This window comes from Myotis davidii, unplaced genomic scaffold (genome assembly GCF_000327345.1).
Source record: "Myotis davidii unplaced genomic scaffold, ASM32734v1 scaffold376, whole genome shotgun sequence".
NCBI lineage: Eukaryota > Metazoa > Chordata > Mammalia > Chiroptera > Vespertilionidae > Myotis > Myotis davidii.
Window position 1 is genome coordinate 627,213 of NW_006288121.1, and position 25,933 is coordinate 653,145.

Below are 25,933 nucleotides of genomic sequence, written 5' to 3' on the forward strand. Positions count from 1 at the left end.
TTGTACAGTGCAGGACTTCACACAAAATGGATGCTGAGTAAATGTGTGCTGAAAAGGGGAGTGGATTTTTATTGGCTTGACATTTTCCTAATTTTCTCTGTAAAATATACAGGAATTTTAGATAGAGAAATTATCTTTGGTTATGAAGGCTTTGATATCAAAATGACGCAGATTAAAGTTGTGTTTTTTACTAGAAATAGAAACCATCATGTTGGTTTGGTGAAGGCAACTATGTTAGTCTGCTCATAACAAAATACCATGGATTGCAGGCTTAAACAGCAGGAAGTGGCCTCTCACGGCTGTGGAGGCTGGGAAGTGTCCAGTAAAGGTCTGGCAGGGTCGGTTTCCAGTGGGGCCTCTGCCCTTGGCTTGCTGATGGCCCCTGCTCACTTGTGTCCTCACATGCCCTTCTGTGTGTGCACAGAGATCTCTGGTGGCTCCTCTTTCTTATAAGGACACCAGTCCCATTGGATTAGGGCTGTGCCCACATGACCTCATTTTTAAAAAATCTTTATTGTTGAGAGTATTACAGATGTCCCTCTCCCTCCCCCATTGTCTACCTTCACCAGATTCCCTCCCCATGTAGGCCTTCACCACCCTGATTGCCTACATGCATACAAGATAGCCTTTTAAATGTGCAAATAATCTGTCCTTTCATTATGAAAGTGATATAAGTAATTTAATTTTAATGTAGACAACTCTCATTTCAATAAAGGAAAGAAAAAATGGTGGAAGTTTGTTTGTGTTTGGTTAATATGTGTATGTCACACACTAAAGAAATCTGATCTTGCCTCAATATTTGCAGAAAGATAAGCCATTTCTTAAAAACTCTGAGGCAGTCAATTTAAATTCTTTATTATTTCATGTATTACATAAGTCTTCTTTTTCCCCCATTGACCTCTCCCTGGCCACCTCCAACCCCCAGCACATGCCCTCGCCTCCCCTCCCCTCGTTGATTGTACTCATATGCATGCATACAAGTCCTTTGGTTGATCTCTTACCCCTCACCCTCCACCTTTTTTTATCTTTTCCCCCTCACCCTCCCCCCTCCTCCCTCTCCCCTCCTCCCTCTTCCCTACTCCCTCTCCTCTCATCCCTCCCCTCCTCCTCCCTCTCCCTCTCCATAGAAGACCCTTTAACATTTCATGTAATACTGGTTTGGTGGTGAACTCCTTTAGCTTTTACTCCTCTGTGAAGCTTTTTATCTGACCTCACATGACCTCATTCAATCAAACATTCAGTCCATAACAACTGAAGGGGAAAAAAAGTGCTTTCGTTTTTTTTCGCAGCAAGCCTAAATTAAAAATTACTTGCTCCTGAATTGTACCATTAGGTTCTAAATAACTTGAAAAATACTGTTATCATGCTTGGTAAGACTAATTAATAGTAAAATAAAAAATAAACATTTTTCTTCTTAAGACGCTAGCTTAACTGAAAATTACTTCTCATTTCCTCTAAGTCAGGAAGACATATGTTTCACAACCCAGAGTAAATAAAATTGAGTACCCTCTCCCAGTATGGGTTTCTTTCCCTGGAGGACTTTTGAAGAGGATGCCCTAGGGCAGTGGTCTGCAAACTCATTAGTCAACAGAGCCAAATATCAACAGTACAATGATTGAAATTTCTTTTGAGAGCCACATTTTTTAAACTTAAACTATATAGGTAGGTACATTGTTATTAACTTAATTAGGGTACTCCTAAACTGGCCTTTGCTAAAAACGTCCTCAATCTGAGGGGTCCTAAGCGAAGGTATCCCCACTTCTTCTAACGCCACTTCTTCGGCCCAGGCCGAAAACCGACTTCTGCGCATGGGCCATGAAGTTTCAATCGCACTGTACATGCACATCCGCACGTGGTATTTTGTGGAAGAGCCACACTCACGGGGCCAAAGAGCCGCATGTGGCTCGTGAGCCGCGATTTGCCGACCACTGCCCTAGGGAAAGCCGGCTCCACTGGGCAAAAGAAGCCAGTGCACTGTTGTTGGAGCGCAGTGTTCTACTCAGACTAAATGACAAAGTGGGCAGCTCTCTGATAAGCAGAAGGAAAGGGTTATGCTACATTTATCTCTAGATAATAGATAAGTCTGTATGTCATTGTTATTCCATATGGTTTTGCTCCATATACAACTTTAACTTACTTTATGTTGTGATTGTTATTCATTTCAGTGGCTTTTAGGGTGATAAGGTTTCAAATTTTGTTTTAAACATTTACTCCTTTGCTTAATTATTGATTGATGTAGCTATTTTAAATTTAATAAATATGTATGTACACTTACACTTATATACATGCATATTAATCATATAAAGTAAAATCCTGATCAGACCAACCTTGCCTTCATATTAATTCAGCCATTCAATTTGTGTGGGCCCTGGGGCTATGGTAGCAGAACCTTCCATTGAATAGATCCTGAATAAGCACCTGATAATTGATTCTTCTAACAGAAAGAAATCAATCCCGTGAGTCCTCTAACACTTGTTTATGTATAACCAGCACTGTGGTAAAAGCTTGAAGTCTGGAATAAAAAATAAATAGGAATATAATCACTCATCTGGAAAGGGTTGTGACCTCCTTGAAAGATCAGTTTGGGGAAGTAGGTAAAAATGCTCCCACATGTTGGGAAAATTGGACAGATATATGCAAGAAATATGTACCACAAACTATAATATACACTTCTGTGAAATTGCTGCAGGAGTTTAAGAGCAAGATGAGAAAGGGTAACTTTCAAGCCATAATATTTTGGTGTGGGGTTATGCTTTTAACTCTATTACCTGTATAATGGTGCTCTTTATATTCTAACTTGGCATGGCTAGCTTACTATAAATCCATGACCTTGAATCTCAGGTGGGTCTTTAATACTTCCAGGCAATCTTTCCATTCTTACCTAGTCCATTTAATCTTCTATACTTTTTAAAATTAGTGTAAATTTTATTGGGTTGACATTAGTCTACATGAACATATAGGTTACGTGTGTGGACTACTAATTTACAAAATCTGTATATAGGACCATGTGCCCACCACACAAAGTCAAATTTTCTCCTGTCATCTCTTATTAGGACCCCTTTCTTCCCCCACTCCCTCCCTCTGGCAACCACCACACTGCTGTTTGTGTACATAAGTTTCAGTTTTATATTCCACATATGAGTTAAATCATATAGTTCTTAGCTTTCTCTGTTTGACTTACTTCACTTCCCATAATGTTCTCAAGGTCCATCCATGTTGTTGTAAATGACACTATTCCATCCTTTCTTATGGCCGTGTAGTGCCACCATGAATAATCCTGCAATGAACATAGGGGTGCATATATCTTTGCGTATAAAGGATTTAGAGCTTTTCGGGTATATACCCAGGAGTGGGGTTGTTGGGTCGTGTGGTAGCTCTATTTTTAATTTTTTGAGAAATCGCCAGACTGCTTTCCATAGTAGTTGTACCAGTCTACATTCACACCAGCAGTGAATGAGGGCTTCCTTTCTTCCACAACCTCTCCAACACTTGTTGTTGCTTGTCTTGTTGATAATGGCCACTCTAACCTGTGTAATGTGGTATCTCATTGTAGTTTTAATTTGCATTTCCCTGATTGCCAGTGAGGTTGAACATCTTTTCATATCTCTATTGGCTGTGTGTATGTCTTCTTGGGAGAGGTGTATTTTCAGGTCCTCTGCCCACCTTTTGATTGGATTGTTTATTTGTTTGGTGTTGAGTTTTATGAGTTTTTTATATATTTTGGAAATTAAATGTCAGGGCTACTGTTTGCAAATATCATCTCCCATCTGGTTGGCTGCCTCTTCTTAAGGATTTAGAGCTTTTCGGGTATATAACCAGGAGTGGGGTTGTTGGGTCGTGTGGTAGCTCTATTTTTAATTTTTTGAGAAATCGCCAGACTGCTTTCCATAGTAGTTGTACCAGTCTACATTCACACCAGCAGTGAATGAGGGCTTCCTTTCTTCCACAACCTCTCCAACACTTGTTGTTGCTTGTCTTGTTGATAATGGCCACTCTAACCTGTGTAAGGTGGTATCTCATTGTAGTTTTAATTTGCATTTCCCTGATTGCCAGTGAGGTTGAACATCTTTTCATATCTCTATTGGCTGTGTGTATGTCTTCTTGGGAGAGGTGTATTTTCAGGTCCTCTGCCCACCTTTTGATTGGATTGTTTATTTGTTTGGTGTTGAGTTTTATGAGTTTTTTATATATTTTGGAAATTAAATGTCAGGGCTACTGTTTGTAAATATCATCTCCCATCTGGCTGGCTGCCTGTTTGTTTTGTTGTCAGTTTCTTTTGCTGTGCAGAAGCTCTTTAGATTGATATAGTCCCATTCATTTATTTTTGCCTTTATCTCCCTTGCCTTTGGGGTCAAGTCCATAAAATGTTCTCTATTACCCAGGTCCATAAGTTTGGTACCTATACTTTTTTCTATGGACTTATAGTTTTTGGTGTTATGTCTAAGTCTTTGATCCATTTTTGAATTAATTTTGTACATGTGGACAAACTGTAATCCAGTTTCATTCGTTTGCATGTGGCTTTCCAGTTTTCCCCACACCATTCATTGAAGAGACTATCTTTACTCCAATGTGCATTTCTGGCTTCTTTGTCAAAAATTATCTGTCCATATAGGTGTGATTTTATAGCTGACCTCTCTATTCTGTTCCATTGTTCTGTGTATCTGTTTCTCTGCCAGCACCATGCTGTTTTAATTATTGTAGCTCTGTAGTATATTTTGAAGTCAGGTAGTGCTATATACCTCCAGCCTTGTTGTGTTTTTTTTTTTTCTTCAGAAGTGCTTTGGCTATTCTGGGTCTTTTGTGGTTCCATACAAATCTGATGATTTCTCATTCTATTTCTTTAGAAAATGACTGGAATTTTGATGAGGATTGCATTAAATCTGTATATTGCTTTGGGTAAAATGGCCATTTTAACTATGTTGATTCTTCCAATCCATGAACACAGGATATTTTTCCATTTCATTGTGTCTTTTTCAATCTCTTTTAATAATGTTTTGTAATTGTCAGTATATAGATCTTTCAAATTCTTTGTTACATTTATTCCCAAGTATTTTATTATTTTGGTTGCGATTGCAAAAGGAATTGTTTTCTTCATTTCTTTTTCTGAAGTTTTGTTGTTGGTATACAGGAAGCCAATGGATTTTTGTACATTGATTTTGTTTCCTGCAACTTGACTATATTTGTTTATTGTTTCCAGTAGGGGTTTTTTTTGTAGAGTTTTTAGGGTTTTCTATATACAACATCATGTCATCCACAAAAAGTGACAGTTTGGCTTCTTCCTTCCCTATTTGGATGCCTTTTATTTCTTTCTCTTGCCTTATTGCTCTGGCTAGTACTTCCAGTACTATGTTGAATAAGAGTGGTGAGAGTGGATATCCTTGTCTTGTTCCTGATCTTAGGAGAAAAGCTTTCAGTTTTTCACCATTGAGTATGATATTGGCTGAGGGTTTATCATATATGGCCTTTATTAAGTTGAGGTACTTTCCTTCTATTCCTATTTTGTTGAGTGTTTTAATCATAAATGGATGTTGTATCTTATCAAATGCTTTTTCTGCATCTGTTGACAAGATCATATGATTTTTATCCTTTCTTTTGTTAATGTGGTGTATTAAGTTGATTGATTTGGGAATGTTGAACCATCCTTGTGCCCCTGGAATGAATCCCACTTGATTGTGATGTATTATTTTTCGGATATACTGTTGTATTCGATTAGCTAGTATTTTGGTAAGGATTTTTTTATCTGTATTTTCTTCCATACTTTTAAATGACTGTGTTGCATCCTCTCCTCCTTTCTCAAATCTCTAGTACTCTCTCCCCTGCCTTTCCTCGTAGCTTTCTATTCCACTGAGAAACTGAAACATTCAACAGGTAGAAGGTGGCATTCCACCCACCTTAGCAGCCACCATCTGCACTTGTCCATTGCTGCTGCCTCCTTGTCTGTTTCCAGAAATGGAGCCCTGTCTCTGTCCAAGGGCATGTCCTCTGCTTCAGCACGGGTCCCATTGATAAGAAGGGACATTGCTCCAGCAATTTTGTCCTCTGGTTCATCACCTTTTTTTTCTCTGTACTGGATCGTTCCATCAGCGCAGTCACAAGTTGTTATTTCTCCTACTTTATTTATCCTCTTTTCTTGCCACCCATAATCCCATTTTTTTCTCCCAATTATAGAAAAAAAATTAAGAATTGTCTGTACTCATTGTGTCCAATTCCCCTTCTTATTTGGCACCATTGATCACTTCCTGTCCTTTGGAACAGTTTCTTCCAGAAAACTACAACCCGAGCTGTCACTCTCCTCCACTTTTGATCCCTCTGAGCCTCTTTGCTAGTTGGAGTGCCCCCATGTGTGTTCATTCCCTTGGCAATTTCAACAGACTCGTGGCTTTCAATGCCATCAATATGCTCAAGACTTACCACCTTATATCTTTAGCTCAGATCTTCTCCCAAACTTTCAGACCCTTAGCACTCTTCTAAACTACTTGGACATTTCATTAAAATCTAAAATTTTACAGGTTAAGATGGAACTCCTGATTTTTGCCTCCTAGCCACCTATAGCCTTCCCAATATGTCTTGATGGGTACTCTGTCCTTTTCATTGCTCAGGCCCAAACCATTTGGCATCATTGTTGACTCTTTACACCTACATCAAACCTATCGGCAAATCCTGTTGGCTCAGCCTTGAAAATGTGTACCCAGAATTGCACCACTTTGAACTAGCCCACTGCTGCCGCTCTGATTTAACCGCTATCATCTCTCCACCTGGGTCATTAGAATTTCCAACTGGTTTCTCTGTTTCCTCCCAAAAAGTGTCCAAAGTCTCTTTTCAATTCAAAAGCCACTGGAGTCCTTTTAACATTGCAGGCCGTATCAATCCTCCACAGGAAACCCCTTCCCTGACTTCTCATCACATAGAACAAAAGCCAAAAGTCTTTACTGTGACCTGCAAACCACATACTACCTGAGAGCCCTGACCTAATTTTTTGTTTTTTTCCCCTGGCTCATTCTCTGCCTTATCCTCTTTACAATTTTTTTTGACATGTCTGGCCAACTCCCAGTGTGGGGCCTCTGCACTGGCTCCTCCCTCTGCTTGGAGTTCAGATATCTGCATTCCCTCAGTTCCTTCAGCCTTTTGTTTAAATGTCACCTCCTCCACGCAGGCTGCCTGTATTCCCACAGAAAACTGTACCAGCCCCGCCACCTTACTCCCTAGTTTCCAAACCTTGTTTTGTTTTTTTATTTTTCCAGAGCATTTATCACCTTGTAATGTACTATATACTTTTTCTGTTTATTGTGTTTATTACTTAATCATGGTCTACCTCTGCCTTCTACAGTATAAACCCCTAGAAGGTAAGGGGTCCTATTTACTGACTAGAGGCCTGGTGCATGAAATTCATGCACTCAGGGGGGGTGGGTCCTCTGCCCGGCCTGCACCCTCTCGCAGTCCGGGACCTCTTGAGGGATATCACCCAAGGGGATCAGGCCTAAGCCAGCAGTCAGACATCCCTCTTGCATTTCAGGGTTCTTGCAGTCTAGGACCCCTTGCTCCTTACCACCTGCCTGCAGCGAGGTGGGAGAGGCTCCCACCACCACCACTGCACTCACCAGCCATGAGCCTGGCTTCTGGCTGAGTGGCGCTCTCTCTGTGGGAGCACACTGACCACCAGGGGGCAGCTCCTACATTGATCGTCTGCCCCCTGGTGGTCAATGCGTGTCATAACGACCGGTCGTTCTGCCATTTGGTAGATTTGCTTATTAGGGTTTTATTATATAGGATGTATCCCAACTGTCCAGAAGGAGCTGACACATGAATGATGAATGGACAGGTGGATGGAGAAGGATGGACAAATGGATTATTGAAAATTCAACAGAAGCTTGCCTTAACCACCCCAATTCATGTTGTCTGCCCATTTTATCCCCATGGTTACTCTCTACTCACATAATTTTCTTTTACTTTATTCATTAATTGAAATTATTGGTTATCTTATGATATCTCCTCTACTAGAATATAAGTTATGCTATGTGAGGACAGGAACTTGAGATAATAAACATGTACTTAATAAATATTCATTAAGTGAGTCAATTCTGGAAAAGAAATTTTAATTTCTCAAATAAGTGAACTACATATATAAATTTTATCCTGTGATGAATCTGATTGTTTGCTTATTCTGTCTGATTCAATGCTCACTTATCAGGATACATAATTGGTTGTTACATTTTTTTATCACTATGGTGTTTGATATGTTTTGCTACTAGAGAATTCTCAGACTATCCTTGTTAGCTTATAATAAATTAAGCAAAGATTTTTAAAAGTTCAATGACTGGCAAGACTCAACATGCTGTAGAATCTTTTGTATTTATATAAGGAATAATTAAAGTTGAAGATTTTCATTTTTATATTGGAAGGATTTTTGATTATCACTGAAGATGGCAAAATGGTTTGAGAAGTGCTAATTGGGATAACTAGAAACTAAAATATTAGTATGTCATAAAGCAGATAGTACTTATTTCTGAAAGTACATCACCATCTCCTGGGTTCCTGTGTATTTCTTATGAAAGACTTAATAGATATATTCCCACTGGAGTCATGTAAAATTATAGAAGAGTATAGCAGATTTCACAGGAAATGATTCTGTGCCATAAGAAATTGGATAAAAACTGATTAGATTTTTAAGCTCTCTTTTCTGTAGTCTCTTGTTATAGGAATCTGATTCATACTTTTCTTTGAACTTTTTAAAATATTGCAGATTAGAAGTAGTTAAAATTTAGGACAAATTAATTGTATATATTAAAATAAAATATGTGTTTTACTTTTATAATATTAGCTTTTGATGGCTTTAAAATGAAAATGGAAAAACATGTCTATTTAGCATATTAAAATATGTCTTTATATTAAGATATACAAAAATCAGTACAACAATTCAAGTAACTAATCATTATCAGAAGTTTATTTTCTTCTTTGAATGAATTTCATGTTGCTTTTTTATCAGTAGGTATCCTATCACTAGCATATTTTAATAAACTGAAGGTGAACATTTAGTTATATCTGTTAAAATTTGCTTTGCTTTCAACTCATTAAGTCATTGTTTTTTTAAAAAATATATATTTTATTGATTTTTTACAGAGAGAGGAAGGGAGAGGGATAGGGAGTTAGAAACATTGATGAGAGAGAAACATCGATCAGCTGCCTCCTGCACACCCCCGACTGGGGATGTGCCCACAACCAAGGTACATGCCCTTGACTGGAATCGAACCTGGGACCTTTCAGTCCGCAGGCCGACGCTTTATCCACTGAGCCAAACCAGTCTGGGCTCATTAAGTCATTGTTTAAGAAGAAAACTAGAAATAGTGCCATGAATTTGTGATAATTTGTTTTCTTTCTACTTCTTGACTAAAGAGTTTCTGTATTGTTTTATTTTGGTTTGCGAGATCATACAGTATTTTTCTTTCTCTGTTTGCCTTATCTTACTTAGTATAATGACCTCAAAGTCCATTCATGTTGCTTAAGTGGTAGGATTTCCTTTTTTTATAGCTGAGTAAAATTCCATTGTGACTACAAATTCTTTAACCATTTATCCTTTGATGGACACGTAGGTTGTTTCCATGTCTTAGCTACTAGAAATAATGCTGCTATGAACATGGGGGCCCAAGATATCTTTTCAACATAGTGTTTTCATTTCTTTGGGTATATTCCCAGAAGTGAAATTCTTGGATCCAAAGAGAATTTTAAGTTAATTTTCTTCTTACAATAATTGCTTTCTGACATCCTTTGATCTAATTCTAGAAGGTTGTGAGAAAATAAAAATTGCTCCTGCTATAAACCTCAGATGTATCTGTGACAGGAGCCTAGTGGCTTCCACAGGCTGGCCCCTATGGCACTAATGGAGTTGCCTTTGGTTGTGAGGAAAAGCAGGTCCAGGGGTCTCAGAACTATCCATGAATATTCTCTAGGGCGCCCAGTTAGCTCCCATATGTGTCTGTTAGTCCCAGGCACCAGTCTCTAAGCAGAGGAGACCATATGGCAGCATGATTAAGGGCAGGGGGGGTGGGGGGCGGGGCTTAGAAGGCATGAATCACAATAAAGACGTCTATGAGGAGGAAAGTTTGGGAGGGTTGAGTGGTTGTTGCTGGAGGAGGTGGTGAACTTTGGAGGTCTGGCTCCTCAGCAGCATCCTGCCGTACGATAACTAAATGTAATCACCCATCAAAAGAAGTCTACCCGTAGAGCTGTTAACTGAGTAAAAATTCCCAAGCAACCGTCGAGGCCAAAGAGCCTTCGTGGTGCTGCAGAGAGCTGATGCAGCAGCTGCTCCTATAGAGAGGGACACAGAAAAGGAATCTTCCTCAAAGAGATAAACTTGCAAAGTTAGAATGCTCCCAAAGTAACTTTAAGGCTAGTTAAAATCCTTAAAGTTAGTCCACGGATCATTTTCTTTTTTTAATTTTTAATTTTATTGATTTGAGAGAGAGGAAGGGAGAGGGAGATGGAAGAAGGATAGGGAGATAGAAACATCGATGAGAGAGAAACATCAATCGGCTGCCTCCTGGATGCTCCCTACTGGGGATCCAGCCTGAAACCCAGGCATGTGCCTGACTGGGAATCAAACTGGTGAATTCTCAGTTTATGGGTCAATGCTCAACCACTGACCCACACCAGCTGGCATGAATCATCCTATCTAATAAAAGAGAAACATGGTAATTGGCGTACGACCGCTCCCCTTCCCATTGGCTAATCAGGGCAATATGCAAATTAACTGCCAGCCAAGATGGCAGCTGGCAGCCAGGCAGCTTAAACTGAACATAGGTCTTGCTTGCTTCAGTGACGGAGGACTCCAATGCTCCCCGCCTGCCTTGCCGGCCTCTGAGCCTGCAGTTTGACCATTGTAACAAATATAGAAGCTAAACAAAACCTCAGAAACCTGTTTTCAGCGAGCTGGGATCTCAGAGCTGGAGTTGATACAGAGTTTCGATCATAGAACCTAAACAAACCAGATACCTACTTGCAGCAGCTGAGGCCTCAGAGCTGGAGCCAAGCCTCAGAGCTAAACCTGGCCCGTAATAATAAAAAAAAAGAAAGAAAAAAGGAGCGGTTGGGAGCTTCAGTCCCAGCCTAAAAACAGCCCTCAGCCCTCACCCAGACTGGCCAGGTACCCCAGTGGGGACCCCCATCCTGAAGGGTGTGTGACCAGCTGCAAGCAGCCATCATCCCCTCCTCCAGGCTGGCCAGGCACCCCCCCCTGATCCAGGACACCCTTCAGGGCAAACCAGCCAGCCCCCACCCATGCACCAGGCCTCTATCCTATATAGTAAAAGGGTAATATGCCTCCCAGCACCGGGATCAGCGTGACAGGGGGCAGCACCCAAACCCCCTGATCACCCTGTGGCTCCGTGTGTGACGGGGGGCTGGGCCACAACCTCCCTATTGGCCCTGCTCTGTTTCTGACTGGAAAGCGCCCCAACCCCCTGATTGGCCCTGCTCTGTACGTGACAGGGGGGGCGCCGCAACCTCCCCATCGACCCTGCCTTGAGTGTGACAGGGGGCGGGGCCCCAACCCCCCAATCGGCCCTACCCTGAGCGTGACTGAGGGTGGCATCGCACCCTCCCAATCCGCCCTGCTCTGTGCATGACAGGGGGCAGCGCCCCATCTCCCCAATTGGCCCTGCTCTGAGCCCGACCAGGGGCTGCACCTAGGGATTGGGCCTGCCCTCTGCCACCCGGGAGCAGGCCTAAGCCAGCAGGTCGTTATCTCCCAAACAGTCCCAGACTGCGAGAGGGCACAGGCCAGGCTGAGGGTGCAAATTTTTGTGCACCGGGCCTCTAGTCTACACTAATAAAAGCGTAACATGCAAATTTACTGTCCCTCTGCTACACCCACCAGCCAATCAGGGTGAGTATGCAAATTAACCCAACAAAGATGGCGGCAGCCATGGAGCTGGAGGCTTGGGTTTCCCCCGGCGACAGAGTAAGCCAAACTTCCCTCCCACCTTGGCCACTGCTCAAGGAGGCGTTGGGGGCCTGGGTCGCCAGGGAGGTGGGGTGGGCAGCGCCAGACACTGCCGCCAGATGCCACCCACTGGTTAATTTGCATATGCAGGCGCAGAGCAAAGACTGAAGACGACTGAAGACTTAAGAGGCTTGGCTTCTCCGCTGCGGCTGGAGCAGAGAAGCCAAGCCTGGCTGCAGGCCGAAGCAGAGAAGCCCAGCCTCGAGGCTTGGCATCTCTGCTGCGACCGGACCAAAGGCCTAGGTCCCAGGTGCTGGAGGAAAACCAGTGCCGGCAGCCAGGAGAAGGAAGGCCTATTGCGTGAATTCTCGTGCAACGGGCCTCTAGTTTTCTATAAAGAACTTTGCATGACTTTCTCACTTTCTTGGAACTACAGTGATTGTGGCTTTTAGATCTCCCTATGGGGTGTCCATTGTGGCTCTTTGGAGCCATGAAACCATGTATATTTAAACTCTCAGTTCTCTTTGCATGAATAAAGCATTATATGTTGTGGAAAAAAGATGTGAAGAAACAAAAGTCATACGTAAATAAACAAATCATGTTTTGGCATTGTTATTGATGTATTGGGCCACAGATTGATTTAAGTCAAAGTTGTAGAAATGCATGAGCTTATAATGAATACCCTTAGTTCTAACATATAAAAACTGTGCTCATTTGTGTTTTATATTAAAGGGGGGGCTAATTAGGCTACAGGACAGACTGCATTTTTCTGTACCAATCAGTTTGTGAGCCCTTTGTAAAATACAACTTTTCAAGTATTGAAAACTTCACACAAACATCCAAGTGCTCTCTAAAATTGCCATCAATGCTGCCTTCCCACCCCCCGTTGAATGAAAGGCAGTCTGAAACTGCATGAAGAACTCAGGCTTAGGAGAGAGAGAGAGTTGGATTTGAATACACCTCCATTACTTATGGCCCAGGAGAACTATTTTGTGCCTCAGTTTCCCCATCTGGGAAAAGGAGTTGCCGGATTAACTGAAATGCAACAATCTAGGGTTAATGGGGGGATGAGGACACATTTGTAATGCCTTAACCAATAAAGAAATTAAAGATAATGTAAAAAACAATCTATGCAGGATACACAGCACTTTGCTGGGCACCTTGCAGACTGGTAGCTTTTATCATTGTAAGTCGTGCCATGTACAAGATGAAGAAGGACCTGGAAGAGGAGAGCACGAGTTTCTTTACCTCTGTATCACTTACTCATCCCCTTCTTCAGAAATATTAACCCAAAACAGGCTGAGGGTACTGGTGAAAAGACACAGCCTTTGTGCTTTTAAAGCACTTTTGTATAAAGTCTGGATAATGAGATGCTACCCTTATCGAATTGGTACTTACTGCTTCATTCTGAGAATCTGTTCAGATTTAGTCCACAAACTGACGTGTGGCAAACGTTCATTCTGTGTGTCAAAAGGAAGCTCCCAAGCACGAATGGTTTACCGATCACCCTTATGCTTTGTAGCATATGCCCATAGGAGGTACCAAAAAAAGGCAAGAAATCAATCAGTTCCATTTACTGAGACGCGCTATGGCCCTGGCCTGATATTTAAAGGGGTGGGAAGAAAGTAGAAAGTAGATATGAAGGTCTCCCAATCACCTTCATATCCCAGTGATCCTGTAGCATAGGATGAATTTCAGCCTAAATCTGAATTTGGATTTAAGTACCACACCACAGTTCAGTCATGATAGGACCCCGTCTAAGGCTCTGGGCCATCTTTATACATATGCTTTCTGACTTTCTTCCCCTCCAGCATGACCCAACCTTTCAGACAAACCTGGGAGGCCCTGGAGTTAGAGGGAAGGCACAGGACAACTTGAAGGGAGACCTACGACCCTGGCAGAACCCACTTCTCAGCTCACCGTTACTTTCAGTGCTGGGGCCTGGACGAGCCTTGCTTCCCTCAAGGCGCAGAACACCCGTTGTGTCCCAGCGCATCTCAGAGCTGTCTGTCAGCATAGCCCATTCTTCCTGGTGTTCCGATGAGGCTTCTGTAGGGCCACCATTTCTGAGTTCCTGTTTGTTCTTTCTTCTCAGGACTTGTTTTACCTTAAGGAACAAAAACTAGGGAGTCAATGGCCACTGGCCTCAAGACATAAAAGCCTAGTCAGTGGCAGAATAGCATTTAAATCCAGTTCCATGCAGAGTCCCGTCCTTAAACCCATTTGAATGGAACTGATGTGGAAAATAGCTTCCATGTTATACACACACTCTTTGAGGTAGATAGAGCCGAAGTGAGTTCAGCAAATAAAAAATGGCATTGGCTTTCAGCCCCTTTGGTTAGCATCCTGAGGTCTTTCTCTCAAGCTGATAAGCTCGATTATCTTGGCTGCAACTTGCCCACCCCCCCGCCACTTTGACTTTTGTCCATTTTAATTTTAGCCATATCATTTCTGAAGTAAAGATATTGAGAGATAGGGTTCCGCTGCCCCCCTTTCCTAGCTGTAAGTCCTATAAAGATGATTCCTGTATAAAATGCCACGTCTAATGGTGGCATCGTTGATTATAGGAGGTGAGCCAAGGAAAGAGGCATGTTCTGAACTGATGTCTTAATCTGAGAAAATAAAATTACTAACTTTCACCACCCTCTTATTTTTCTTTGTTTCAGTGTCCCCTCTTGCTGCTACTCCAATGTTTAAAAAGTTGATCATTTTATAAAAGACATGAGATTTTTCATGGGCTTCTCTGTAGAGTTGTACATTTAATATTTATGTTGCTTCCAGTGATGAAAAAAATATGCCACACTTAACCTCTATATCCCACAAGGAATAAAAGGCCCCGAGAGAAACGAAAGATCCCACTAGCATACAAAAAGGTCTTATGTCTATATTTTTATGATCAAAGGTCTTTTGAATAATGGATGAATCTAGTCATGAAAATCCTTATTCTAGCAGTAAAACTGAGTCTGATTATGACAACGGATTATTGAAAAGGGCACCATCAGATACTGCTGGTTAAAGTTCAAAATAGTGCAGCCCATTTGAACTTAGTTTGGAACAGAATTTTTAAAAGTCTTGATAAATCAAGGCTTACCCATGCTACCTCTGGGAGTGTCTCCCCAGGAAAGAATTCTAAGTAGAAAGAGGATTTCTGTGCAACAATTTTTAAAAGTAGAATGTTTAGAAAGTTAAGTATATTAATATTGTAGCTATGGGAATAAAATCTGTATTTAAAAAAATTCAAGGAGAAATGGAAACACCATCATACTGCTATCAAGGATTGTGTTTCAGTGGTAGGATATGGGCAATATTTTCCCCCAAAGCCCGTATTTCCATAGGAGAAACAGCAGCTCTTACATCATTAAAAACCATAAAGGATACCAAGAATTGGATTTCAAACATTTAAAAACCATTTCATGTTTTCTGTGCCCCCTTCCAGAAGTGGGTCCTCCTTTCCTGTCTGCATTCTGTGGATGACTCTGAGTAAATTCACAGCTCTTAGCTCCGTCCTCAACCCAGATAGCAGTCAGGTAGAATGGATTAATTGTGGGAAATCTGGAGACGAAGAAGGGCTCTGTATTCCAATTCTCCCTTTTCCTCCCGTACAAGTCCAGATAAAGCATTGGTTGAGCAGGGAGAAACTGCTCAGAAGAAATCCATTTGCCATAATGTGAAAGAAGCACAATGCCAGTTAGAAAAGCACCTCTTTTCACTGTTTCTGAACTTTCCTGGGTGTGTTTTTTTCCCCGCCTGGTGGATAAACAAATATTGCCTAGATCTCTATCTCAAACACTTAACCTGTAAATCAGCAAATATAGTTTGTGCTGCTTTTTTCAATCAAAACATTGTACCTTTTGGAATTATGTCATAATTATTAATTAAAGATGTTTGGGGTGAGGGAGCAATTACTAAGTCTTTTTCACTGAAGCCAAAGAACTGGGCATTTTATTCTGAGTTGTCACACTGGCAAGTGATAGTTCATCTTCACCCTCATTACTTGTAGTGCTTTTGAAGAGAACAATTGCTTTTTTCTAGTTTGGAAATACATGGTATGTAGCTGAGTACTGACTAATAAAATGTTTAGTGATAACAAATGAAAGTGGAAAAAACAACAATTACAACAGTTACTCAGTATGTGTTTGTATTTTGGGGGAAAATGGAGGGAACACTTGTTTCTTATTTTTTTTCCTCCCTTTCTCCCCCTCTTTAGACAAAACCTGTTGCATTTGCAGTTCGGACAAATGTCAGTTACAGCGCAGCCCATGAAGATGATGTTCCGGTGCCCGGCATGGCCATCTCATTTGAAGCAAAAGATTTTCTGCATGTTAAGGAAGTAAGGGAATAATTTGAATTTCTGTCCACATGGTTTTTTTTTACCTTGAAACATCATTTTGTATTTCTTATTGCTGTGAAATAGTATTACATAGAGGGGCACTTGTATAACATCCACGTGAAATCAGTGCCTCTCAACTGTTTCTGATAGGAATATAACCTTTATAAAGAAGAAAGCAGTAGCAGGCCTCTTGCGACAACTTCAAGGCTCCCCTGGGCTCTGTGACCCAGAAATTGGGAGCTCTTGGAGATGGTCCCTTTTTATGCTTAACCTGTATTTTTTAGTTTAATTTGAAACCTTGACTATGTGCTGTTTTCTTCTCATATCTCAAGCTTAATCATCTGGGGAGGGTTTAATAATCATATCTAGAATTCATGACCTCTCCTCTCTGCTGACAATGTCTAAACTCAGACCATGGCACCCTTACCCTCCTTCAAGGGTTGCTTTCTGCAGTGGAAGGGAGAATGGCAGGAGATGAAGTCAAGAAGGGAAGAAACAAGGAACTCCCTTTCCTCCATGCCAGAAGTCACCCCCTTGCATTTAACAATGACTCGAATTCACCCTTAATTAAGGTTTATTTTGAGTCGACACTGACCAAATCCCTGCTGTGCAGAACACTATTGAGTGGCCAGAAATCCCCCTACATGGTGTTCTCAGGGTGTGAGCATGCGGTTTCCTTGGACCTGCAGAATTTACCACTGGAGTCCGGGGAGCATATGTCCTAGGAGGCATTTGTAAATTTAACTGTTCACCGCACCAAAGGTTATAAGCAAAGGAGCCTATTTAAAGAGCCTAAGAATTCCAAGCCTTCCATCTCATTAACATTTAAAGACAGATGTGAAATATTGGCTAGGAGGGAAGGATAGAAAGTTTTCAGAAGTGATGGTGTGCCTTGGATCTGACTTTATGACAGGATATAAGATTAATTTAAGGTCTTCTCCTGTTGGCTGATGCTTGGAGAGGAATCTCTTTCCACCCTGAGAGGAAAAGGAACCAGAATGAATATTCTCCTTTCAAATGTTCAGGAACAAGCTTGAAAAATACTACTCAATTGAAGGAAATCACAGCAAATCATAAAAGTTAGGATAAATATTCCATCCAGCACAGAGCAATGTTCATCATCAGTAGTAAAGAAATCACCTGTGAACACTGTACCACACTAACTATAAACATGTTTGCCCAAAGGTAAATTTTGCTCTGATGCAAAACATTTCCGGTAGATTTCAGTATTTATGTCTCAGTGTTAGTATTTCTAACTCGTCGGATTCTGTAAGAGGCAGACCTCTGTAACACTCTAATTTTTATTGGCCTCTTGTTAGGAAGGGCAGTGAATGTTTGAGCAAGGAGAGTTTAACCTACTCACAGCGACAGCAGCAGCTGTGGTAGAATTCAAAGTAATCTTAATTCTTAGACAAAGTCTTCATGTTAACTAAAAATAATTCACTTTTATGTGCTTAACCCATGAACCTAAGGGTTTTCTGAAGTGTGATAGTTGAAGCATAGCTAATTGTAATTGCCATAATACAATTTCTCTGCACTGATCTTAACAAATCTGATTTTGTGTTTAGAAATTTAACAATGACTGGTGGATAGGGCGATTGGTTAAAGAAGGCTGTGAAATCGGATTCATTCCAAGTCCAGTGAAACTAGAGAATATGAGGCTACAGCATGAACAGAGAGCCAAGCAAGGGAAATTCTACTCCAGGTATGAGAAGAACATCAAGTGCTTGTGTTTAGATTATACAGTCATTCACATGCTGCTGTTTGCTGTATTCCACAATCTTTATTACATGTTATCAGGTGGACTATTGATAGACTTTATTGATGATATCACAAGTCCTGCATTTTAAAAAGTTCATCCCAGCCATGGCCAGTGTGTTCAGTAGTTAGAGCATCTGACCATGCACCCAATGGTTGCAGGTTTGATTCCTGGTCAAAAGCATGTATCTGGGTTGCAGGTTCACCCTGATCAGGCCACGTGTACCAATTGATGTGTCTCTCTCACATCTATGCTATGTTAATCTCTCTCTCTCTCTCTCTCTCTCATCTTCTCCCCCCTCTTGCACTCTCTCTAAAAATCAATGGGGAAATTATCCTCAGGTGAGGATTAACCAAAAATAAAAAGTTCACCAGGAATAAAAAAGGGACACATATGTAATACCCTTTGTAATACTGTAAGCAATAAAAACAAACAAAAAAACACCAATAATAAAATGGAGGCAATATCGCCTTTTGTTATTAAAAGAAGAAAAAATAAATAAATAAATAAAAAGTTCAACTAGAATCTCATTTTCATCTGATATGGGAGAGAATCAAATTATGTATTATAATTAATGAAAAGAACTAAGGTCATAGAATATTAAATTCAGGCTTCAATGCAGAGGAAATTATCAAGTCCTAATCTTTAATTGAAAATATTCTAACACTGAGCACACGTGGTGGCTAATTCATATCTCTAGCTGCCTCGCATGGCTGGAAGATGTTTTAGAGATAACATTCCCAGACATCATTGGCAGAGAACAGTCCTGGTGGCCCATTAGATTTCATTTTCACTTGAGAAAATCAATTTCCAGTTCTCCCTGCTAAGCACTTAAAGGGAAACTCTATATGAAACCAGTTAAAATTGCCTTTGCAGGTAGCAATAAAATGAGTTATGTGATATTCTGGGGGTGAGTAACCCTTCCTAGCATTCTGGCAGTCATTTGCCTCTCCCTAAGAGAATCACTCAAAGGGTTACTCAGACTGAGTGACTTTGAAATTGAACCCCATGCGGCCAAGTCCGAGAACATGGCATGCTTCTCCCGGTGTGAAAGGATGTGAATGGGCAAGTCCTTTCTTTAATGTCAATAGCTGGCTCCTATTTTCTCTAGCTTATATTTTATTTGTTTATAGAATGATGCAAATCCTTTGTCAATGATAATGTTCTAGTGTGAGCAAGAATTTTTTTCAAGCATCTGTAACCAAGTAAAACAGAAGGTACTTTTTGGTATGAACCATCCGTCCTCTTTAATAGTATTTCATAACTGTCAGGCCCTTTCAGTTCTGATGGATCTCTCCCTTTTTTGAGACTTCTATCCTGTATTTGACTTTTATTAATCCCTGGATCACTGGGGGCCCTCAGATTATGGGATGCATTTAGTCATAAAAAAAAAAAAGTAGAGGCATGGAGGTAAACATAGCAGGTGCATTTTACTGTGGGATGAAGACCTGACACCACTCATGCCATTCCCAGTGTTCTGCTGGCTTTACTGTGTCTCCTTCTATTCCTCATATTGATAATGGTGTCTTCATACTAGTTAATAAAAGCTTATAATGCAGCATGACTTCGTTTTCCTGGGGCACAGGCACTGCTGTTATGAATTCATAGCACCGTATCTAGTTTGTTGAGGTTTGAAGTTATCTCAGCTGGGGGACATTGTGTTTGCGTTTTAGTTTTTTTCAAGATAATTCCACATTTTCCAGAGTTTTCCTGTCAGTTCACTTGAGAAGAGGGTTTCATGGTCAAATGGGTTTAGGATGGTGAAAAGTTATTTGAGGATTTTTCAGAGCCTTTGGAGTTAGTACGCACTGTCAGTGGGGATGGCGGGGTAGGGATATTGTTCATGTATACACTTAAACTATCTTATGAAAACTTTCCTTGGTTCATGTTTTAGGAATAGTGTTTTATGGAATGCTTTGAGGAAAATTTGGGATGAGCTTTTCCAGATATAGACTCATGTACCTTTCTTTGGCTCTTTCCCGTACAAAATGAGAAAGAAGAACTATTTCTAAAGAGCAGGAAGGGAGAAGTTTTTGCAGAAATGGTGAAGGAAGCATGGTTTCCTCTGCCTCCCCCGTGGGCCTCCCTGGACTAGTGTTAGAGATCAGCCCAGCATCACAAGAACCTAAGGGAACAGGATGTCTGTTAGAGCCTCCACTTCACCGAGGAGGAAACTGGCCAAGAGAAGCTGGGGAACCTGACCAAGGTCACAGAATGGAAAGTGGTGGAATCAGGATGGGACTGGTCAGTTGACTGTAGCCTAATATCAGGTGACCACGCTGCTGCACTGAGTCAGGCAGCGAGGACCTGACAGGGCCGGCACAGACAGATCATCATTCCTCTTGCCAGCTGTTAGTACTCACTACAGTAGATCTATGGTTTGCTATTGCATTATTTTCTTTAAAGGCCTATACAGTCTCATATAATTTTTGCTTTGATTTTCTTGACTTCATTTTGTCCTATTTCTTCCCCTAAGCTTTTTCCTAAATATGTGAAAATATTTTTACTCCTTTCAGAGGTTTTTATATTTGTCTCCTAATATTTTAAATAGAGTTTTGTTTTGAGGACATAACCAGAATTCGGCAGTATTTTAAAACTCCAATATATAAATTATAAAATCTGATTGAAATCAAAGGCAGTGGAATTGTGGCATGCCTCAAGAAAGTGCCATTTTTATAGAATTAAAAGTTAAGGACAAATTTGCGTCCTGGACATTTTGACTATTTGCAATGTTTGTCACAATTTTACATAATTCCAACAATACTTCAGCTTTTATTAAAATTCAAGGAGAATGTAAAACAAATCCATGCTTAAACTGAAATTAGACTCGGTACTTTAGAAAAAGAAAATTCTGGGAGAAACTGTTTTGGTCCTGATAATGGGTATTGTGTTACTACCAGAGATTGTTTCTATAAATACCACTTTTTATTCATCTTACCTACTGTCTGGTATCCTTGAGAAGTGTACTGAAGCATCTTTTAAGAATCTTAAAAATATGTAGAGGGCTTTTGCTAGTTGTTTAACATTTTTAATGTTTGTCTTATGTATTAAAATCTCAGTATAGTAACAATAAAATTCAGCCTGCTGCTGGTGTTTTAGTGGAACTGGCATTTTTGTATTATTGCTTACATGAGTAAATATTGCACTTTGATGCATAGACACTGTAGCAAATTACTCCAACCAGGCCCTGGTTTGACTCTGATGATAAACTTTAGACAATAAGACTGTCGTGAAATTTCATGTTACTCTTTGAAGATATTTTTTCCATCTCCATTTGTGAAGGGTCATTTAGTAATATATTATTTGATATGCTTGGTATGCTGGTAAGAAACATAAATGCTGCTGTTCTCATGCTAACTCCAAACCTTCTAAGACACAGATTCATGTCTTAAGTAGAACTAGAATGTGGTCGTTCTGAAGTCTGTGCCCTTCAGATCATCCCTAAATTAACCAGGTCGAATCCTCCACATTCGCCATGCTTCAGAAATGTCCTGGGCATGATCTGACCTGAGGTTCAGTGATACCTGTGACACTGTTGTGTTCCTACCTGTGCCTTTTAGAGGTTAGCAAGTTTGTGAGTGCTGTGTTTCCCTTTTGTAGGTCGCTCATGAAAACCTGAGTCCTTTCAATCTTAGTACAGCAAAAATAATCAAGTTAAGGCAAAGGAGACAGGACCCAAATAAAAAGGAAACAATAAGCTGACATTGCTTCGGAGAGTCTCTAAGATACAAAAAATAAAAAAAAATACAAGCAGAAGGAAAGCTCTCCTCTCTATCTACCTGTGTTGCTGGCAGAGAAGAGGAGGGTTACAGAAATCAAAGGAGTTCTCTCCCATCCTTGCAGGGCCTTTTACCATTAAGCCTTGAGTTTGGAACAGAGACTATTACACGGCTGTCCCAACAGTCCGGGAATCTCCACTGGGAAATTACTACCTGCCTCCTTGTAGAGAAGACAAATTTAAAGCTCCCTAAAAACACAATGAGTCATCCTGTTTATTGAGCAATACAAATGTTTTCATGTCTGAAATAAGTGTCAGAGTTAACATAAATTTTTGCTTTACTCCAGTAAATTAGGAGGAAATTCATCATCCAGTTTGGGTGACATAGTACCTAGCTCCAGAAAATCTACACCTCCGTCATCTGGTAAGTAGGTGCCGAGTGCTGAACAATTGCACACTGCATTCCATGCTGTCCTCAGTCTTACTTAGTTGTGTGAATGTACATATTCTGAATCCCTGTGGGAATCCTAGAAATGTTCAAAGGAATCAGAGATAAGAATGCCCACATGCAGTTATGAAGAATCTGGAGAATTTTACTTTCTGGCTCTGGGAGAAAAACAAACCAAAAAAAAAGGAAATGTGTTGATGTGTTCACGGTCAGTTGCTTAAATGATCGAAGTGATGAACGTATTTAACTTTTATTCCCAGCCTCCACCATGGAGCCCGTGGTCACGCCCATTGTGCAGTGCACCCACAGTGCAGATGCAACGTAGGCCTGAATGTTAAGTAAAGAGAAGCATTAATACTTTGGAAAGGAATATAAAATGAGGGAATGATAGCCCTGACATACTCAGCAGGCTCTGTGGAAGATGTGGAAGATGTATAGAAGTACCAAAAAAGGATAAAAATTCTTGTAGGAAGAGTGGCTTCTGTTTTTGGGGGTGTTTTTTTTAATCTATAAAGTAGTGGATTCACGCTTAGGCTTGCTAGATAAAATAAAGGACACACAGCTAACATTAAATGTTGGGTAAACAATGAATAATTTTTTAGTATAAGTAAATATTACATGAGATTTACTTATACTAAGAAAGTTGTTTATTGGTTAACTGAAATTCAAACTTAATTGAATTTTTATTTGCTCCATGTGGCAGCTCTACCATTCTGTGCAGAACTTGGGTTCCGTAGAAATAGGAGACTAATTGGTCAAATTGCATGAAAGGCCATTATCAGAGTCCTAGTTTGCTAAGAGAGACAATTGAGCGTCACCGTAAGATTATAAGGCGTGGCTGGCCGATCATTTGAGCAAAATGATTCCATATCTGATTTCTAGGAAGCTGAGAGGAGGTCAGATACAGAGAACTGCACCTCATGAAGTTCAGGAACTAGTTGCACTATGACTGCTGTGTCTTAACAGGACTCCCCTATGACTAATCATCATACCCATTTCAGATGGTGGTGGCTTTTAGAGACCAATCAAAGGCTTCTTAGTAAAAACTATAAGACCGTTTACATGAGCAAGATCTGAACACAATAAGAAATAAGTCATTGCAGGATGCATATTGATTTCAAAAACCATGCACTTGAAATTTAAAGCAATCCTCCGTTGCTCAAAATTGAGTAAAATAGTATGCTTGAAAGGAAAATTGAAGCTTTTTTTAAGGTATTATGTGGGGCTCATGTCTTTCCTTCCCATTGGGGAGTAGATTTTCCTGAAGGCACAGGAGAAAGGCAGCCTATCTGACCTTCTCAAATCTATGAGGTTGTAGGGATTCCAGTGAAAACCTTATATGCTTCCTGTGTATTATTAAGGCTGTAAGGAGACCTCAGAGGTAGAAACGTGGCTCCTGGGTTGAGGAAATGCTCCGTCACTTTGTGATAAAGCAGCATCCCCCCCACAACCCCCCCGCAGTGCCAGCCCCCTTCCCTAGACCAGGGAGGCTCTCCCGCTCCCGCTGCCATGCTGTGGCTTCTCCTCCTCGTGGCAGGATGAGAGCAAGTGCATTTTGAAGCATACGTTTGCTGTGTTTGTAAAATTACATGTCATTTTTGTCATTACTAAAAATAAAGTTCAGTGGAGAAGTGATTTGAAACTTCACCCAAGTTTTCTACAAATACAGGACTTTGGAATAACTTTTCTGAATACCAAGAATATAAACTGCTCCTGTCTGCGGGGATTGTAAATATTAACCAACTACCGCATTTACTGTAGCCATGTCAGAATCCTGCTATAATTTTTGTATCAATAACCCAACTTGTCTAAAATAAAACTCGTGAAAATTCTACACAGAAGGTCCCCCACCCACCTCGAGGGAGAGCTGCCTAAGCAATCAATGTGGATTGGCCTGCAGTTGTAATACTCATCTGGGTTTCCAGAGGCCCTGCCCACAATCCTCCTCACCCGTGACTGGACCAAAGAATATAAGCATCTGCCTAAACTAAATGTATTTGGAGGTTCTGAAGGATTTGGGAAAGGAAATATTTCTACTTCACATCTGGGAAGTGGCATAGTAGCCACCTGTACAGTGCATACCCTCAACTGCATGAATGTATACATCCGTGTTCCTCCCAATTGCCACTCAAGTTGACCCAAGAGTCCAAGATTCAACTAAAACCTAAATCTCAAAAAATTTTCCCAAGGCTCTCTCTCTAAAAAACAACAAAAACAAAAATAAAATAAAAGCATGCTAGTGAGGAAGAATAAAAGAAACTAATTTCAAAATTATGGAAGCAGTTTTTCACAAGTAAATACCAGTGTTCGATAAAGTATGCAAATATAAGTATGAAATTTAAAAGGGGTAACGTTTCTCAGTGTAAGGAGAACCATCGAGTCGAATAAAGTTTATAGAACTCTGAAACGAATTGAACATGCTTCTTCGGTCGTAGTACACTTCTTTAATGTGTTTTGAAAGTGGCCATCTGTTTTAGAATTCTCTGTGTTTCAGAATGAGTCCAGATGCCTTTCAATTTAAGTGAGCTAAAAGTCAGAACTAGTAAACTAGAATGTTTTCAACTTGGGTTTCGAGTCCTTGTGACCAACTACAGGTAAATTTAAAACCTGCTGTGTGTGTGGGTAGCCAGCAATTGGGCAATGTCACAGCTAAACTTTTTATACATTTCCACTCTTCCTTAAAAAAAAAAAATTCATCTGCTGATCACAGCAGGTAGAATCAATAGATAAACCATAAAATCCAGTTCCCGGGCTTTGCTATCCCGGGCCCTGTCATCTCTGACATGCAAGCAGATCTCAGTTTCAGGAAGGCGCTCTCAGGGGGTACTGACCCGTTAAGGTGAACTTTATAAGCCCATAGAGAGTGGTGAAGATAAAAGTATACAGGAATTTACCACCAGAAGGGACACTTATCTGATGATGGGTAAGACATGGTATAGGCACAGTGAAAAAGTGGCCCAGATCCTCTCCATCATATCCAGGGAGACACCAATGACATGCTTACTAAGATGGGGTTCAAGGCAAAACATTATAGGGTCAGCATCGACCCAAACCCCTGGGCCCGTTCTGTAATGTTTCCATTGCACACTATGTGCTAAACCATTCATTCATTAGTATGCATGCATTAGTGACACAGAGAAAGACGTGTTTGTGGGTAATTCTAACTAAATTCCTGGAATTAACTCAGCCCGTTAGTACTGTCACTGAAGAATCACACCCCAGCTTTCTGCCAGCAATAGCCGATATTTGCGGTACCGAACAGACAATGCCAGGTTTTACACGTCATCGCAGGCTTTTGACCCAATCAAAGGGAAAGGAACAAACAAGAGCCCCTAGTTTTCAAAAGGCTGAGTCATCTAATATCCATAATAATTTCAACAGTGAAAAATAACGTGACGCCTGTCAGATGTCCTCCCGTCCTCTGAAAGGTTAGCAGCGGCTGTCACGAGCACTAATTCAGCTCGCGTGTCACGGGGAAGGGTAGTGGCCTTGCAGCACCGAGCTGTCTGTTATTTCAAGGGGGTAATTTGCTGCTTAAATCTGAATGTACTGTGGTTTCCGTTAGAGGTAACGTGTCATAGGATGCTCTGATGCTTTCCAGGGTGAGTAGATTTTCTACTTGACCTCATCTAAACCACAGATTAATTGTTTAGCTCAACCCCTTGATATCTCCTGGTCCTGACACTGGGGATACACCCTCCCTAGGGAGCAGGGAGGAAAGGAAGGGCGCCCCCCACCCC

At 40.8% G+C, this 25,933-nt stretch overlaps 1 protein-coding gene across 6 annotated transcripts in view; it reads left to right on the forward strand.

Annotated features, from left to right (window-relative positions):
* Nucleotides 1-25,933, forward strand: part of CACNB2 (calcium voltage-gated channel auxiliary subunit beta 2) — a 270,818-nt gene that overhangs the window by 211,213 nt on the left and 33,672 nt on the right. For all 6 annotated transcript variants that reach the window (XM_006759920.2, XM_015561462.1, XM_015561460.1 and 3 more), the window contains exons 3-5: nucleotides 16,146-16,268; nucleotides 17,837-17,973; nucleotides 22,093-22,169. In XM_006759920.2, coding sequence (XP_006759983.1) covers nucleotides 16,146-16,268; nucleotides 17,837-17,973; nucleotides 22,093-22,169 — 337 coding nt within the window. The remainder of the gene's footprint in view (nucleotides 1-16,145; nucleotides 16,269-17,836; nucleotides 17,974-22,092; nucleotides 22,170-25,933) is intronic.